Source organism: Lampetra fluviatilis, chromosome 35, assembly GCF_964198595.1.
Source record: "Lampetra fluviatilis chromosome 35, kcLamFluv1.1, whole genome shotgun sequence".
NCBI classification, from domain to species: domain Eukaryota; kingdom Metazoa; phylum Chordata; class Hyperoartia; order Petromyzontiformes; family Petromyzontidae; genus Lampetra; species Lampetra fluviatilis.
This window is the reverse complement of record NC_136309.1, coordinates 4,668,986-4,687,912: the sequence shown is the minus strand read 5'-3', so window position 1 is coordinate 4,687,912 and position 18,927 is coordinate 4,668,986. Positions and strand designations below refer to the sequence as shown.

The following is an 18,927-nucleotide window of genomic DNA, read 5'->3' as shown; positions in this document are numbered from 1 at the left end:
GATGAGAGAGACACTCAAACTCCAAATATACAGCAGGTGTCAGGGTCAGGATCAAACCCACGACCTCATGTATACCAGGCGAGGTAGTTAACATCTCGCCGTCTTGTCTTGGTGTGGTCCGGAACTGTGTTTGCTGTTGTTTTGCTGCCTTGGCCAAGCTTCGGAATTGGTGTACTTATGTATTAGAATTTATATACTGTTTTGATTTAAAGCTTTCGTGACTGCAAGGATTCATATTCTTGGTTCTTTCGGTAAAGTCACGTATCACCTGATGATGATTGCTTGTGTTGCAGTCGAAACGGCGTGATAATTTTATTGTTTAATGTTTTTATTACTTTATTATTTCCTTTCTACGTGACTTTACCGAAAGAACCAAGAATATTTATCTCTGTTATTTATATTTAGTGATTTGTTTACCTTTCCTATTCTTTGCACTCCTATCGTGTTTTTGTATTGTTTGTTGTTGTAACTCTCGGACCCGCCCCTACTGGACATCTGTGAAAAAGAGCTTAATACCGAATATAGTTTTTCTCCAGGATAAATAAAGATTCTGATTCTGAAATTTCAGACAGTTGTCCCCTGCTCCCCGCAGTTCTTCATGGATAAGACGAGTCCCACCGCACTACGATGATATTAATATCGTAAAAAATGCCTTCATAGAAAATAGAAACACACACATACATCGTGACGGTTGTACCCACACATCCTCATGCTTCCGTGCTCCCCTCTGCACCTCCTGCGATGGCTTCTGGACCCCAGGTTCGACAACTACTCGGCGAACGTGATGGTGGACGGCAAGCCGGTGAACCTGGGACTGTGGGACACAGCCGGGCAGGAGGACTACGACCGACTGAGACCGCTCTCCTACCCGCAGACGGTGAGCCCCGGCTCCTGCACCATACCACCGCCGCCGCCCCTCCCCACCAACTTTCACCGTCATCACCTTTGTCATCATTGTCATTATTGTCATCGTCATCACCTTCGTCGTCATCATCACCTTTATCACTTTCAGCATCATCACCATCATCAACACCTTAATCGTTATCATCATCATCACCATCATCATCATTGTCATCACGATCACCGTCAGTCGTGGTAGAATTAACAGCACGCGGAGATCATCGACGGGGTGGCCGCCGTGCGCCGTCGCCTGCTCCTGTACGTGAACTTTGGTTGGGATGGCTGGAAAAAAGAAAAAAAAACGCAGCACAGTTGACAAGCAGAGCCGACGCAATGACGTTGAGCCACACCTGGTGGTCTCACCTGGCACGGAGTTTGGCAACGCCCCCCGTTTCAAGGCCCTGGCACATGCTACCATCCGTACAGTGCGTGTTCATTTGCCTGTCGCTTTGCCGTGTGGGTCCCAGACTCATGGTTGGTATGTTGAACGTTTTTATTTGACTGCAGGGATTCATTTTCTTGGTTCTTTCGGTAAGAATTTTATTGTTTGATATTTTTATTATTTTATTATTTCTATTCTACGTGACTTTACCGAAAGAACCAAGAATATGTAATACGTTGTTAAACGTCCTCATTCTAGTACATGGTGCAGTGCTCCCTCGTTATTCACGAACTTGCTGTCCTCGATTTTGGATATCCGCGAATCGCACCTGGAACTCTACGCATCTGCATCGAGAGAGAGAGAGAGAGAAGAAAGTGGTGAGAGATAAAGCGATGAGATCCTTTAAAATCCATTTATAATAGGGCAACACACTTCTTGCCAGTATCTTGGATACTTTGATACTGGCAGGGAAGGTCGCATGATGATCTATTTATAATATTTAATATTTATTTCCCAAAAAGTTACGTTATGATTATTTTCACACATTTAGTAGCTTATTTGCTTGCGTATTCATTCAAGGATTTCGTAGGCCAATGTCATTGCCCGTGAAATGTGCCATTCACGAGCATCTCCGCAGCGTATCCCTCTTGAATAGCGAGGGAACGCCGGTGCGTGTACGGCCCCGCATCTCGGGGTTAAGGTGACCGCACGTCACCCATGCGGGTCAGCCGAGCGCGGCTTGGTGAAGGTCGGGGAGCGTACTACACCACATGGAATCGTCGAGGTAGAGCACAACGATGGGATTTTTTCCGCACTGCTCACCGCTGGCCACCATGCAGACCCGCAGCCCTTTGTCCGATGACAACCTTGTTTGTCCATAGCGGTCACCCATTCAAACCCAGAAGCAAGAAAACCCAATCGCGTAATTTTTGGCCACATTCCAGCTTTGAGAGGATCGTTGGTTTGACTGCCGTGTGTCGAACATTACGGGAAGTCCTCGCTTGGCGCGTGTTCATGCAAAGGGCGTTTTCCCTACCCACGCGGTTCTTCGATTAGGAAACACTTTTTTGACGGAATGCGGAACGCACGCCGTTATAATGCGGAGCGGTCAACGAGGAGCTACTTTCTTGAGCTGCACGGCTGAGCGGTGCGATACAGTACGCGGAATGATACATTAACGTGGTGGCGTTGCGCTATCGTCTCAGTTTGTCCCATTATGGGATGACTGCAGGCTAATTCTATATGTGAAGCTTTCGTGACTGCAAGGATTCATACTCTTAGTTCTTTCGGTAAAGTCACGTAGGTAAAAAATGAAATTAAAATTAATAAAAATAAAATAAAAATCACGACGTTTCGGAGGCAACACAAGTCTCCGTCATCAGGTGGGACCGTCACAGCCAGATTTGCTGTATCAAGTGGTTGCAGCAAATCTGGCTGTGACGGTCCCACCCATCAAGTGATGCAGCAAATCTGGCTGTGACGGTCCCACCTGATGACGGAGACTTGTGTTGCCTCCGAAACGTCGTGATTTTTATTTTATTTTTATTAATTTAAATTTCATTTTTTACCTACGTGACTTTACCGAAAGAACTAAGAGTATGACTGCAGGCTGATGATTTTAAAAGCGCAAATGTGATTCGGTGAACGGCAATACCCCGCTCAGCGCGGCACTTTTCAGGAACTCGCCTGCCACGTTAAACGAGAACTCACTGCGATTCTCGCATGGCAGGATGGGTGATAAAAGTGGCGGCCTCTGGGGCGCGTGCCAGATTGTCACCTCCAAGGCACCCCTGTGGCATCCGCTTTGCGCGGGGGGGGGGGCGTTCCCGAGTGCGCAGGGTCGCGCCGCCGTGCGAGCGATCCGAGCGGATGCCGCGTCCCGTGACGCGACGCTGAAAGCACAATCGGGATCGGTGGTCAAGGTGCAGCCCTGCAGTCGCTGGCTCGCACCGCTGCTTGAGGGCATTCTGATCCACGGTTCGCCGCACGTCTTATAAGAGGTGGCAGTACCCACACTTTACCCCACCACGTGTTACCTGCCGATTAACTGGATGTGTAGTGCCCATTACACTGCTGGGTTGATAGGTGGGGCGGAGGGTGGAGGTGGGCGAAAGGGGTATATGAGATTTCCTCACTGTTCAAGTTCATGTATTAGTTATAGACCTGTGAGCCATTCGGCTCTTGAATCGGGTGCATGCCGCAACGAACAAAAACATGAACACAAAACATCTTAAAGTGAATATGTGACCAAGTTTTATTTTTAATTTTACCACGGAAAGCCCACAGAGCTATGTAGCTCTTTGTCAGAAGCGATCTGGCCACAAATGATAGCTGAACCAAACAGCTTATCACGTGGAAATGTATAGCAACAGCCAGACACTCTAAACGCGTGTTTTTAAATGTGGAGGGAAAAACCAGAGGACCTGGAGAAAAATCCACGCAACCACGGAGAGAGAGAGAGAACATGCAAATTCCAAATATACAACAGGCCTCAGGGACGGGATCGAACCCACGATCTCCTGTATACCCGGCGAGGTAGCTAACATCTCGCGACCGCGGCGCCCGGGAGATCGAATCCAACCGGCCCCCTCACAAATCCGACGTGCTAACCGTTACCCCCGCTGCGGCAGCATCCCCGCGATAATAACGAGGCGGGGGGGAGGGGGAGAAAAACAACCTACCCTTAAATAAAAACAAACAAATCTGGTGACGTAGAAGGGAAATAATAAAATAATGAAAATAAAACAATAAAATAATATTCATTCTTTTATTATATTATTTTATATAATTTTATATTATATTATAAATAAATATATTATTCTATTATGTAGAATTTTATTTTTATTATTTTATTATTTCCCTTCTACGTGACTTTACCGAAAGAACCAAGAAGATGAATCCCTGCTGCAGTCACGGAAGCTTTAAATCGAAATATCTGGTGACGCCAACTCCCTGCCGCTCTCGGCTCTGCCGCTGCACACCGCGCGAGCTGAGCGCCGGAGGACCGGCGTCTCGGCGCGGCGGCGAGCTCGGCGGGCGCGGGATCTGCTTGGGCGGCACTCGGAGCCCGCTGTCGGTTTGGCTCGCCACTTGAGCCACCGCGGAACCCAGCAAGCGAGATCCCCGCCGTCACGGCGAAGCGGTCTCGCGGGTAGTGAAGGCGAGGAGGACCTTCACTACATGTGGAGGGAAAAACCAGAGCACCTGGAGAAAAATCCACGTAACCACGGAGAGAGAGAGAGAGAGAACATGCAAACTCCAAATATGCAACAGGCGTCAGGGACGGGATCGAACCCACGATCTCCTCGCGGTTGTTAAGCCCGTGCGGATCTCGCCGACGTGTTCACGGGTTGCGCCGCTCGTTGTCCGGCGCGACTCCCGGCGTTCCCGCTTCTCGGGGAAGTGAGGAAGCTCCCCGGCACGTGGGCGCGAATCGTCGGACATCCGACAAAAAAAACAAAAACCCACGTCAGTTTCACCGCTGCGTCAACGTGTTAATTTAGTCAGCAGTCTAGGCTTAGGCTAGTCGGCGACAACCTGTGGAACTGCAGGGAAATCTTCTTGTGGGTTTCTTTCATTTATTCATTGCTGGCTGCGTTAACAATGGACACGGTGCTCATTCATCGCCCTGAATGAAGATTCGCACCTGGCCTCGTCGGATCTCGGAAGCTAAGCAGGACTGAGCCTGGATAGTACTGGGATTGGAGGCTGCCTGGGAACACCACGTGTTCTACACTCGGGCTGTGATATGACCAGGAGATGGCAGCATGGCAACGGATTTTTGAATCTATCTGTGCGGAGCTTTGAGTGTTAACCCCCCCCACCCGTCCCACCACATATGCATGGTGGGTTTCCTGCGAGTTCTACGGTTTCCTTCCAGACAAAATCAAGCACTCATTTTGTGGATTTTACCAAACTTCCCGATGCAGGACCCTCCTTAAAGGGAGCCCCGAGACTCTGCGAGGATTTTCCGCGCTAATCCAGGACACTCGTGCACATTGCAGGGTCGTCACAGATGTCTGTGGCTTTGGGAGGCGCTTTATACATCAGCGGAGTGACCATGGCAGACGATGAACGAATGGTGGTTCATCTAAGGCCAGGAGAACAGAGCTTATTACAGAGCTGCGGATGGTACATTTAGCGAAACTCTGCTGCTAGAAATCGCCCTTTCGAACCACTGTACGAGCAGAGCAGAGGCATATCAAAATCGCAGATAAAACGGTCGTAAAAAATGTCGCAGTAAAAATTTCCATTTAGCGACCGTGAAATTTACGAGTTAATCAATGCACGGTTCGCGCCCGTGGGGGGCGGGGGGGTGTTGGCGGGGGGTGGGGTGCGTGCATGCGAGCCGATGACAGGGTCACTGCTGCCCCGAGTGTGCTCAGAACCTCTTTAAAATCGATCCAGCGGCTGGGGGGGGGGGGAAGGCAGGTCGGAGAAGAGAGAGAATCTGAGTTGCGTTGCCATGGCCCCCGATTGGGTCGGTCGATTGCTGGTGACGATTGACCACTGGACACTGTTTAATGCCGCAGGGAACGGACCGACTGTGTAAACCCCCGGCTCGCTCGGCCGCTTGTGGTTGAATTTTTGTCGGCCATGGGTATTTTAGCTCGGCGTGTGTAATAACGCAACGTTTTCTCGGTGAATTCTTGTTTTTTGGGCTCGTTTTTTTACCTTCTCATTTATATTGTTTCTCGGTTCTTTTTGTTATTCTCTCATTCCTCAAGAGAAGTTTCAAGAACGCCGACCATCGTCACGTGATGACGGCGAAAGGCTACGGCGGTTTGATCTTTACGCTTGAGTGCGCGTTTTTGTGTGTTTTCGCAGGACGTCTTTCTCATCTGCTTCTCGCTCGTGAGCCCAGCGTCGTTTGAGAACGTCCGTGCCAAGGTGAGGGTGTGGCGTGGCCGTCGAGTGTGCAGGCGGTGCAGCTGCACCAGGGCCCAAAGTTGTGTCGCTGTTAGGGACTTGCCAGAGTGAAATCCGCCCAGGTTTATCAAAGACTTCCCCCAAACCAGGGGCAAAAAGGACCATTTGCAAATTCGCAAACCCATTTTGCTCTGGCAGCTGCTTCCCATCGGCTTCCGAACTGCAAGTTAAATTCTTAGGCAGACAGAACGCGTGTTGGGAAGCGTTAGAGAATCCACGCGCGTGCGCGACTTTCCCCTATTTTGTTTTCTCTTTTAACGAGGCGTTGAACTTGAGATACGGCCTGGTTCTGCAGATACAAAAGAGAAGAGATTGTTTTTTTTTATTAAACTAATTCTGTCGGTGCTGCTGCCACTGCGTTTGCCAGTGGTGCACGAGCCCAATTTACACAAACATCGGTGACGAATTTTATCTGAACCGCTCCTGGGCCTCCCCTAGGTCGACTCAGCCTGAGTACCTGGTGCGGTGTGCAAACCATCAGCACTGGGGAGACAAAGGCAGCGGCCGTGCCGGCCTTCGCAAGGGTGCTACTTGCCAACAGCACTTGCCCTCGCTGTCTGTTGAAGGCTACACAGGCGATCTTTGCCCGTGTGCCGGCGTTGCGCGGTGACGCCGTGGAATAAGGAAGCGAGAGGCTCACGTGGTGGCTCGTTATCGTGGCGTGCGAGCGTGCGTGCGCTGGCGAGGGGCTCCGTACACCGGCAGAGATAAGCGACCGCGGTCACGTTCCGTCGCTGCACGCCGCTCGTTTTGCAGCACGCGAGATCGGCGCGAGCCTTGCCGGGGCTGCCGCTTGGCAGGCACTTGGTGGTGTCGCACTTTCGTCACGTGGAGAATTAATTTACGGCCCTTTTGTCAGCCCGCCCGCTAGATGAAGGCCTCTCCCGAAGCCGGTTGGTATATATCGTCGGCAAACATCGTCAACGTCAATTGGACCAATCAATTTCACGGACAGTGCATACATTATCAGAGTTGTGTTTTTTCTTTGCATTCCGACTGCAGGTATTGTGGTCAATGCAAACATGACTCCTTGTAAACAAAAAAGGTGTCAGTTTTGTTGCCAGATAAAGGGGTAAAAAACCGATTATCATACATTGAACTTATTTCGCACCGTACGTAGTGTGTGGCGGGCGGCTACAGGGCTCCTGCTCCTGGCTGGCTCTCTGCTTCCCGCGCTGCCCAACTTCTCCTTTCTCCCCCACCCCCTCTCCTTCCCCCACCCCCAACCAGCGACGCTGCGGCATGAAAATCGGCAACGTTTTAGTTTGACGTCCGCACGCAAGCCTTTCGCTGTGAACCTTTCGTAGGCGACCTCGCGTGTGTCGCAAGACGTCACGTGGTTCTGTTCTGCTCTCGCGCCCGATTGCAGCAGCAGTGTGTGGTTCAAGTTGCTCGATGCCAATGCCGAGGTTCTGCTGCTGTCCACGATGAGAGGGCTTCGGGAGGGAGAGGGAGAGTTCGTGTCATTTTGCTTTTTCTCCTCCGTTGAATGAACGCAGAGAGCACAGTGGGTTTACTGCACGGCCCATGGCTGAGGTTGCAAGGCCACAGTCACAGCATTGCCGCTCGTGTCTTTAATTTTACATTCCTGGAGGAGGCTGGTGTGCGTTGGCCTGCTGGTGTTCTGATGCCGTTGAAGGTTACACCAGCGTCTTCGAGGAATGTCAAACTCAGGAGGTGCGATGTTTGGGTCCCGAGTGAGAGATGTTTATTATTCTGGATGTCCGCGCTGTGTTTACCAGCGTTCTTTCGGATCTGTGTGAGCGTCTGGGATGGCGACTAGAAGCAGTAGCGCAGCGGCAGCTTCATCTCAGAAGGTATGGGATCAGGACTTGAAACGACGGCGGGGTTCACTGTCGAGATCTTGGTTGACAGGAGGTCATTGCCGTTGTCGAGAAAACGCATGCACTTCCTCTGCAGCTTGCTCAGTGTCTCTGTGGATACTTGGTGTCCGATGGTTCGCCACAGCAGAGGGCCAGGGGGGGTGGGATCGGCGTGGTTTCGCAGGATGACATCGCACGTGGTTACGTTGTCGGGAGGGTGGCAGGCGCACGTGCCTCGACCGCCAGGGTGAATACTTTCAGCAATGGGTTTTGTCTCTGGAATATCTGGCAACCCTTTGATCAATTTGGCCGGTTTTCTCCGGGGTACATCTCAACGAGCAACGCAAGGTTTTTACGAAAGTTTCATTCGTATTGGATCATCTTCATGAAAGGTAGCGTGCCTCCCCGCGTTACACCCGACGGGACAGACAAAGCTAATGCGGTCGCGCTCTCAACTTTAGTTGGAAAGTGTTCGAAGCCATATGCAGCGAGCTGCCGCTCCCACGGCACAATGGCACTTGCGATGTGTGTGCACTTGCGGGGAGAAGATGCGTTTTTGGCTTGGCCCACTCCACGCTTTATCTAAAAGAATCCTTGAAATGATTCCACGGCCAACATCATCATCGTCATCATCGTCATCATTATCATCACCACCATCGCGGACGCGCCCATCGCCCTTCTCTCGTTTCCACCAACATTTGATTCAGACTTCGTGATATCTGTCAAAAAAGGGTAACGAGCCATTTCCTGGAAGTGGCGCGTATTTTTAACCCGTCCAAAAACCCCAGCAAAACCGCACGGTTCCTGTCAAAACCGGTCGCGGCGGCAGAAAAACTCGCGCGCAAAATTTGTGCGCGCCTCTGGAGCCGTTTGGCAGATTAACGTTTTGAGTGGGGAGGGGCGGGCGGGCGGGCGGGAGAGCGGGCGGCCACAGAGCGGTGGCTGTTGTGCTCGGGCCCGCGGGACGCATAGCTGCTGCGACGACGTCGATGCAAGTTCCGGCAGGCGAACCTCCACGTCTCCGTGTGTCCATGCCCACGGGCGGGGGAGGGGGGGCTTGGGGTAGCAGGAGGTGGCCGTGGGTGTCCCGAGCACTCGCGGACCGTTTAGATGAGTTCGAGAGAGACACCCCACAGCGTTTTTGTTCACGGCTAGGAGACACCCACAACATTAAATTTCGATTTAAAGCTTTCGTGACTGCAGGGATTCATCTTCTTGGCTCTTTCGGTAAAGTCACGTAGAAGGGAAATAATAAATGAATAAAAAGAAAACCTAATAAAATCATTCTCACGACGTTTCGGCCACAACGCAAGCAGCCGTCCTCAGGTGAAGAACAGGTCTGTCGGAAAGACAGTGTCTGAATGAAACACCACCAGACACTGTCTTTCCGACAGACCTGTTCTTCACCTGAGGACGACTGCTTGCGTTGTGGCTGAAACGTCGTGAGAATTATTTGATTATGTTTTATTTTTATTATTTTATTATTTCCCTTTTACGTGACTTTACCGAAAGAACCAAGAAGACCCACAACATTATAAGATACACGACTATGTCGGCATGTCACAACTATAGGTCAGGAGCTTCTGTTTGATATGGCCCTTAGATGTTTGTAGGTGATGTGTGGACAAAGAACACAGGGATTCAGGTCTAGAGATTAGATCTGACCGAATATTCAAGTGTCTTCGCGCGGGCGACCCATGAAAGGGGGTGTTTGAAACCTCTATTGATATTCCGCTAAACACCAGGACCTACAGTAAAAGTAATAATAATACATTTCAACCCTTTGTCCATTCATGAAGGCCTCGGCCTGCATGTGGGCATTCTGCTGCATTTAGAGGGCAACATTGATCCTTGTTTATTCCAAATAAGTAATTAGCGAGGAAGAGCTCATTGATTATCGGAGCCTTGTTTAAGAGTGTTTGCGCCCGTGTGTGTGCATATAGTGGTACGGGGAGCGGCGGTGTAGTGGTTAGCGCACTGCCCTATGAACCTGGCAACCTGAGTTCGATACCTGCTCACGCCCAACATCGGTGACGAATATCGGTGCCTGTCCCGGTGCAGTGCGTCTAGAACAGCACTGCAGCACTGTGGAGACGTGCTGCTGGCCATCCCATACCCCCCTGGGTCCGTTTTTCCAGCCCCGGTCGGCTGTTTGTCTACCAGCACAAGCCCCCACAGCCCGCCATAAGGCCCGTGTGTCTTTGTGCAGTGGTACCCGGAGGTGCGACACCACTGCCCCAACACCCCCATCATCCTGGTGGGCACCAAGCTGGACCTGCGGGACGACAAGGACACCACGGAGCGACTCAAGGACAAGAAGCTGTCCCCCATCTCCTACCCTCAGGGGCTCGCCATGGCCAAAGACATCGGTATGTCACTGCCTCAACCACTATCCTGGGCCGGGCCCTGAGGCGGGACGAGCGTTTTGTCATCGTCGATGTCAAAGGGCGCCACAGTGGCGGGATGTTAACCACCTCGCCTGGTATGCAGGAGGTCGTGGGTTCGATCCCGACCCTGACGCCTGCTGCTGTATATTTGGAGTTTGCGTGTCTCTCTCTCATCATCATCATCATCACGGTGGCTAGGAGATGTTAACCACCTCGCCTGGTATGCAGGAGGTCGTGGGTTCGATCCCGACCCTGACGCCTGCTGTATATTTGGAGTTTGCGTGTTTCTCTCTCATCATCATCATCATCACGGTGGCTAGGAGATGTTAACCACCTCGCCTGGTATGCAGGAGGTCGTGGGTTCGATCCCGACCTTGACGCCTGCTGTATATTTGGAGTTTGCGTGTTCTCTCTCATCATCATCATCATCATCACGGTGGCTAGGAGATGTTAACCACCTCGCCTGGGATACGGAAGGTCGTGCGTTCGATCCCGACCCTGACGCCTGCTGCTGTATATTTGGAGTTTGCGTGTCTCTCTCATTATCATCATCATCACGGTGGCTAGGAGATGTTAACCACCTCGCCTGGTATGCAGAAGGTCGTGGGTTCGATCCCGACCCTGACGCCTGCTGTATATTTGGAGTTTGCGTGTTTCTCTCTCATCATTATCATCATCATGGTGGCTAGGAGATGTTAACCACCTCGCCTGGTATACGGAAGGTCGTGCGTTCGATCCCGACCCTGACGCCTGCTGCTGTATATTTGGAGTTTGCGTGTCTCTCTCTCCCCGTGGTCGTGTGTATTTTTCTCCGGGTCCTCCGGTTTTTCTGTCCACATTTAGAAACGTGTGTTTAGAGTGTTTGGCTTCTCTAAATTTCCACGTGATAAGCCATTTTGTTGAGCTATCATTTGCGGCCAGGTCGCTTCTGAAAAAGAGCTATGAATATATATAGCTCAGTTCGCCTTACCCGGTAAAACGAACAAAATAGTTTAAAATAGTTTATGCCACCGTCCGCCGTTTCGTTGTCCACAACACGCTGGCGATCCCCCGCCAGGACGTGGCACGGTGGGCGTACTACGTGCCCACTCCCGGCCACCTCGCTTCCCCCAGCCGCCTCCTCGCCGCAATCCTCGCAACGCTCGAGCTGCTCACCGAGGAGTGGACAGAATGTGTCGTTAAATCGCGCACGTGCCCGCGCGCGATTCAACAAAACAACGATCTGCCTCCGTCGCCGTATCGGCGGTGTTGACGCTGCGCCGCGTGTCCCCTTCAGAGGTGCCGTCCCGAGGTCGCCGGTTCTATTCGGTGCAAGTTTTTTTAATCCCCTTACCGCCAACACCTCCATCCACCCGGCAGAGTCGATCGCCAGGTCCGTGTGTGGTGCCGTAAAGTGTGGGTACTCTCACCTTCGTCCCGAGACGTCTGGCTAGCGTGGAAGACTAGGCCGAGCAACCACCGCGACACGAACCCGGCGAGCCGAGTTTCGACTCCCGCTCGCCGGCAACGTCGGTTACGAATATTTCCGAACCGTTCCTGGGAGCCCTTCCCCTAGGTCAAATCAGCCTTAAATGAGTGACCGGTGTGTGTGTGCGTATGAACATCAGCACTGGGGTTGACGATGGTGGACCGGTTGTGTGGTGCTGGCCACCCACCGCCCCGTGTGCCTCGCCGGGCCTCAACTGGAGTTCGCCAACGCCGCCCAACAGTTTGTTAAACGGCTATCCGGGGTCGCGGTGGGGGGGCACCTTTGTCTTTGTGCGCGTGAGCAGGCAGCGTGAAGTACCTGGAGTGCTCGGCGCTGACCCAGCGGGGACTGAAGACGGTGTTTGACGAGGCGATCCGTGCCGTGCTCTGCCCCCCGCCAGTCAGGAGCTCCTCCAAGAAGTGCAAGCTGCTGTAGTGGCGTGCTCGGGGGAGGGGTGGGAGGGAAGGCCACGCGCGGCGCACGCCCCAACTCTCCGGCTCTCTTCGTCTCTCTCTCTCTCTACGTGTCCATGCGTGGGGGGGGGGGACTCTACACACACACACGCGCGCGCCTACACGCGCACACACACACGTTGCCACTCGCCGCACAGTCTCGCATGCGCACGCACATTCACTGACACGTCGTCGTTGCGTGCGCCGACGCACGCGCGCTCTCGTGCACGCACACGCAGTCCCGTACGCTCGCACCGCACCGCACCACACGCTCGAATGTACTGACGCATGTGCGTGTGCACGCACGTGCACGCTCACGCTCACGCATGCGCTCAAATCTCATTCCTGACCATTCGGTGCCCAATGCTGTAAAAGGAACGCACTCCGTGCCATCCCAGCGCAAGAACGCAGAGACGGCGCCACTCTGGCCAAGTTGGAAGTAAAGACACCGCCGGAAGCAGCGGCTGCCACGGTGGGAAGGGGTTCAGTTGAAACTGCAGTTATCGGAGCGAAAGAATATTCTGCTAATTTTGCGGTCAGAGCAGACCCACGTAGTTTTTGTTACATACGACGTTTTAAAAATGTAACTTTAACCGGCTGCCACCTTTCCGTATTTTTGCCGTGGGTTATTTGTTATTTTTACGTCTTTCGTCCTGCTCTTTGCTTTGGGCTGTATCTAAAGAAGGGGAGGTGGGGGAAGGGATCGTCCGCTTGTGGAAGATTACGTGGGGACTACGAGAGATTCGGTGTGACACGGTGTGATGCAGCACACAGACACGTGCACACACACACAGACACTGGCGGTAGTGTAAACCCTCTCCTTCACCTGCTGGGAAAACACCTTTTAACGTTTTCCATTGCAACGTAATGATCCGGACGCGGCGGGGGTGGAGAGGTTAATTTAGACGGATTTCTTTGCTTGTGGAGCATCCAGCTAATGTGGTGTTTTAATTAATTAAATTCTACAAAGGGTAAAGGAGCAACCCGCCTGCAAGAGGTTCCACCAGATGGAGCTCTAGAGAGAGCGAGCGAGTATCCGGAGAATAATTGGGTCGACTGTTGCATGCTGGTCATACACGTATGTATGTATGTATGTTGAGATTCTTTCGCGCCATACGTAGCTAACGGGAGGTGCAGGGGAAAGGACAACAAACTAAACACAAAAAGCAGTTCATTTCGGGGGCGGGGGGGGCAGGCACTGGCGGGGGTGGGTTGGGTTAGGGGCGCATTTAATTCCTTGCACCAGGGCCCACGCCAACCGCGCTACGACAGTCGCTAGGGAAGACCGGTGATGAGGTGGGCACAAGGATTAATTTGCTTTGGGGGGGGGGGGGAGAGGGAGGCATCGGTTAAGAGTGGAGAGCGCAGGAACGATGACCCATCTGAGAATTGAGACCGAGTTCGGGCGAAACCTTGCCAGAGCGTTTGGGTTCCGGTATCCCGTCCAGCGACGCGAACCGCGTTTATTTTTTTACGTTCGGTCTGTTGCCTGCCAAGCCCCGTGAGCGTTCCAGCTCGAGTCGCCACCTGCCACGGTTACCCCGGCGTCGCCAGCCCTCTCGTTGACGAGGTAGCCGCCGTTCTCGGGGAACCTTCCGCCAGGACGTTTTGTCAGTTTGCCAAATAAATGCACCGCGCAGGACCGGCGATGCATTCGCCGCATCGTCTCGCCCCCCTCACTGCGTCCGCTATCGAGAGGCGGCCTTGTTCCGGTGCTTTGTACGCCGGAGGTGTGCGACCCTAACCACGGCGCTAACTCGTGGCATTCCACCGGAGGTGTCGGCCGATTTATTTGAAAAGGGGCCCATCTAGAAACCTTGTTACCGCCGCCTGTCCGTCCCCCTTCGCCGGAGTCACACGGGGACGGTGCGGCCTCAATTCTCTCGCCCGTCCCCTCGAATGTGCAGCGCCCCTCGCGAAAACGTGGCCTCCGGCGTTCGTTGGTCCACGTTCAGTGCCACGACGGGCAGGCCGACGTTAGGAGCCTTTGAATTAAACCTCCAAATGGAAGCTGCGTATTTAGAGGTCCGCCGCGTTAGTGCTTGTGAGGGCTCCACAAGCCTAACGCGATCCACGACTGCGATTTTCGCGGCGATCCTTAGCCGGCCAGCGTCGTTAAACCGCGAGCGACTTTGCCAAATTGCTGGCCGACGGAATGCAGTGACGGTCATCAAACCATGATGCAGTCCATCATTGCCGGTCACTCGGTTTACGGCGGTGTATTGCAATGTAAGCCTTGCTTAATGGAGACGCTATGAATCAGGAGGGCGGCTTTCCCTTTCATCCGTCAACATCGGACTCGAAGCGGTGCTCTCAAGCGAAGACGACGCGACGTCATGCAGTCACGTCCTGCCGCCTCCGACCTGTGCCGCCTCTCGTTCGATCGGAAGTTGCCGTCTCGGTTTCCCACGGCGGTGGAGGGAGGCGGCGATTTCGATTTGTTCAGATTTTGGGACGGCAACATTTTTGTTCCAACGGGAAAGCCGCCCGCCACCTGTCTGCAATCGCTGGGGACGATTTCCGTAACCGTTGCACCCGCGGAATCGAGCGTGGCCTTGATGCTAGCCCCGGGCTCGGGAGTCGGTCCGAACTATTTCTGTCGGCGCTAGCGCAGCGTTGGGTTCGTAGCACGGCAGCAGTCCAACTCACTTGAATAGTTTTTTTGTCGCAAGGATCGCGAGCGACATTTTTTTTTAAAGGTCGTTCCGTTTGGCCGTGAGAACAAATGCATGAGTGGTGATGCGTGTGCGGTGGTGGTGGCGGTGATCGTGTAGGTGGTCGTGGTCGCGGCCGTGGTCGTTGAGGTGATGGGGGAGGTGGTCGTGGAGGTGGTCGTGACAAATGTCGTGGTTTTCGCGATCGTTTTTAATCGCCTCTGTCTGGGAGGGGTAGCGCGTTTTTGTGCAACGGTGAGCGTCGGTTCCTGGTTCCTGACACAGATCCAAAACTCCAGGTTTCGTGAGCCCCCCCCCCCGCTCACTACCTACCCCTACCTAATGTTGTAATCAATGTCTTAGAATTTTTTCCAGGGTGCTATCTAGGAACAAATTCTAAAAGTAACTAAAATGTGTTTTTTGTTATTTTACCAGGTAAAGCCCACTGCTTTACCTGGTAAAGTAGCCACCAAATAATCTAAATGCACGTTGATTCTAAATGTGGAGCGGTGGTAGGGGGGGGGGGGCAAAACTGGAGGGACCTGGAGGAGAATATCCACACTCCGACCACCGTGGGGGGAGAGAGAGAGAGAACACGCGGATTCCAACTAAACAACAACAGGCATCGCCAGGGTCCGGGATGGAACCCACGCCGTTGCCCACGGGGCGAGGGAGATGTGCGAAAGGTGTGCTGGGTGCTGCGGTGTGCCAGGTGCCCCAAGATATTGTCGTACTCAGCAGAAATGAAGCCATTGGTCACAACCGCACTTTTTATTTTCTATCCTTGAAATAACCTTTTGGTACAAATAATTTTCACCGTTATTTGTTTCCAGCCTGCGCCTCGTAATTCTGTTCCGATGAGTTCCTCGTAATTTTCAGGAAGTGGCCGAGTCGGTTCGAGCGGTCGAGCACCTTTGCCTGCGTGCGAGAACCGCGTGGCGGCTAGCGCTTTCACGTCAGCTGGCTCTGCCTCGGGTGACGATCTGGCACCCCACACACATCCAGCAATACCGCTCGCCGTGGCCACGAGCCCAACGTACCACCGACTCCCGATACGTCGGCGGCTCGGAAAACATTTCTGCAAGCAAGCCGGCACACCGCATCCAGTATACAACCTCTTGCTGTGTCCGAGGCGGCTAACTAGTCACGGGGCAACCCACGCGAACGAGTCTTCCAGAGACCCGGAAAAAAATAAAACCGCCCGTAAAATATTGCCTGCGAGCCGGCACCCCGCCTCGAGTATTCCTCCTCTCCCTTTGGCTACGACCGGTCACGAGCCGCCTGCTCCAGTCGAGTCTGCGAGCGACCCACAAAAATATTCGGCGGAGAAGGGGAGAGAGCGCGGCACGGCTCGGGGCTTGACGGCTCTCTGCTCGCGACGCGATTTGTCCGCGTGCGTGAGGAGGCAGGGGGCTGTTGGTGGTGCCGGGATGCGTGCGTAGTCGGTCCCGACTCCTTTGCTGCCCTTTAGTCGAGTCAAGAGTTATTTCTGTGGGCACGCGTGTGTCTGTGTGCGCGTGTCTGTGTGCGCGTGTCTGTGTGCGCATGTCTGTGCGTGTCTGTGTGCGCGTGTCTGTGCGTGTCTGTGTGCGCGTGTCTGTGTGCGCGTGTCTGTGTGCGCGTACCGTCGTCGTATGTGCTAACAGTTGCCATTGTTAATGACAATTCGTCGCCAATTATTTTTGTTATTTTTTTAATATGGGTTTGCAATATAATACAGCACTGTAATCACGTTTGTCCCGTATCTCTTTGTGGAACTTTAATCGGCGCCGGTTATTAACTTGTATCCCCAGGGGCCATTTGAGCGTTGTATATTAAACGCCGCGTGGAAAACATTCGGCTCTACGACGATGGCAATGCTTAGTTTATATATACACGGGGTTCGAATTAGATTGAGTCGTAGCAGCTTGCACCAAGAGAACAATCGAACTTTTGCATGTTTTTATTTTATTTTAGCCATTTCATTTAGAGAGCCATACGTGTGACCTTAATAATGTGACACGCGCCAAGTTCGAATGTTCGGGAGCGTCCCACTACTCTCGCTCTCCCGATGTGTTTGTCCGGTCGTGCCGCGCACGAGTTCGACGTGAGGTCCGACGTTTCGGCCCGCGTGCTCGGATCTCCTTCGGTAGCACGTGGAGCGAAAGGTCAGGCATTGTGCCGAACGACGCGCGGGCTAACCACGAAAACACGTCGGAGCCGCAAAGCACAACCAGGAAAACCTAGGCAGTACTATTTTACTCTATATTGATTGAAATATTGATTGTATATAATACTAACGTTTGGCAACAAGCATTGACTCCATTGGCAGTGACGTGTTGAGCAATCGAGTGCTTGAACCTCCCTTTGGGTCACCAAATTCACAATTCTATTCAAGAGTTCAACCGATCAATTTAGTTAAGACTCAGGCCAGAGCCTTTCGATTCCTCTTCTTTTTCCACCGCACAACTGAGCCGTGCCGAGCCAGTCATGTGCCACTGGGGGGAACGCTCCCAAAGAGTTTCCCCCACCCCCACTACAGAAACCGAGCCGTGCCCCTGACGGTTGCGTGAAGTTGCGATTGCCCCCGTGACCACCCTGTGTCTTACGTTGCGTGTGCCGACAATTCAGCGCACGTGGTTATCCCTGGCCCTGATCGGGCCCTCGAGCCAGATTCAAACGTCTTCTCGCGAGGCCAGCGCGTATATATGGCGGTTTGGTTCTGGTTCAGCACAGCAAATAGCCAGGTGGGGAAAAAAAACACCCGTACCACGAGGGCCTCGCGCTGGCTCGGCTCGGATGTGCAGGTGGAAAACAGGTATTTCATATCTTAATTTTTTTTTTCCATAGACTACAGCTGGGTGTTCATACAAGTCAATGGGCCGTGAATTTTTTTTGTAACGTTGGAAATAATTTCACATTTTTATTTTGGACTTGTGGCGTTGATTGTACTGGCGGCAAACAAGGAAACGGCCCTTGCACCTGAGCGTACGGGGACCGCTGCAACCTTGTAGGAGGTTGACGAGGGGCCCGTTGTTGAATCGCATTTCTCTCGAATCGTGCCCAGGTGTGTTAACAAAGGTGTCGGGCCAATTCTCGGCGCCTGAAACATCCGCTGCGTGATGCTCTTGAGCAGCGAAGTCGCAAGCTCACGAACAATCGGCAAGCGAGAAACCAGACGACGCATTTGAGATTTCCATTTTTCAAAAGAGCTCAATTACACACGCGCAAGTTATTGCTAAACTACTGTTCTAACGTGTCAGTTGCCGGTTTTCAGGTGTTGTTAACAAAAAATGTAATGTGGCTGCAAGGAAAATGTTTCATTTTTTTACAGTATATTAAAATGGTTTTGATTTACGAACGTTCCCTGTCCCCTCGTTCCTTCATTCAGCACTGCCCGTGAGATTCACCCACGTGTGACTTCACTCACCCGCGATGCGTCGGAATCTCAGCCGACCTCGGCAACGTTAACCACATCATTCGCTTGCTGTGTACGTATGCCGAACTTCTTTCGCGCCCTACGTAGCCGACCGTGCTGATGGGAGGTGCGTTGGCAGTGGTGCCACAAGCACAGTGGAACAACAACAACTCACTCAACACATTCGTCCATTACACTGTGTGCGACCTCAAAAAGAAAAGTATACCATGGTTCGAGAGACACGTGCGGGAAGGAAACGTTCCAGTCTGCCCATGTATTTGTAGTTCTCCCAATTCCGACGACGACGACCCTCCGGATCGCTGCACAGCTTGGGACCTGCGACGAGTTCCCCCAGGGGGCGCTGCGCGCCGTGTTTGGAGGCTTCCCTTCGACTCGCTCGGCTGTGGACCGCGCGCGCACACAGAGCCCCAAGCAGTGCCGGATGATCCCAGCGGCACAAGTAGCTACTACATATGTAGCAGTAGCTACTACATATGTAGCAGCTACTACATATGTAGGTAGCAGCTACGGACCC

General features: G+C 52.7%; 1 protein-coding gene across 1 annotated transcript in view; it reads left to right on the top strand.

The window, feature by feature from the left end:
• LOC144944536 (ras-related C3 botulinum toxin substrate 1-like) overlaps positions 1-18,329 on the top strand; it is a 30,385-nt gene extending 12,056 nt beyond the window's left edge. Inside the window, exons 3-6 of the mRNA XM_078872776.1 lie at positions 760-877; positions 6,110-6,172; positions 10,244-10,403; positions 12,194-18,329. Coding sequence (XP_078728902.1) covers positions 760-877; positions 6,110-6,172; positions 10,244-10,403; positions 12,194-12,324 — 472 coding nt within the window. The 3' untranslated portion in view covers positions 12,325-18,329. The remainder of the gene's footprint in view (positions 1-759; positions 878-6,109; positions 6,173-10,243; positions 10,404-12,193) is intronic.
• The last annotated feature ends 598 nt before the right edge of the window (positions 18,330-18,927 follow it).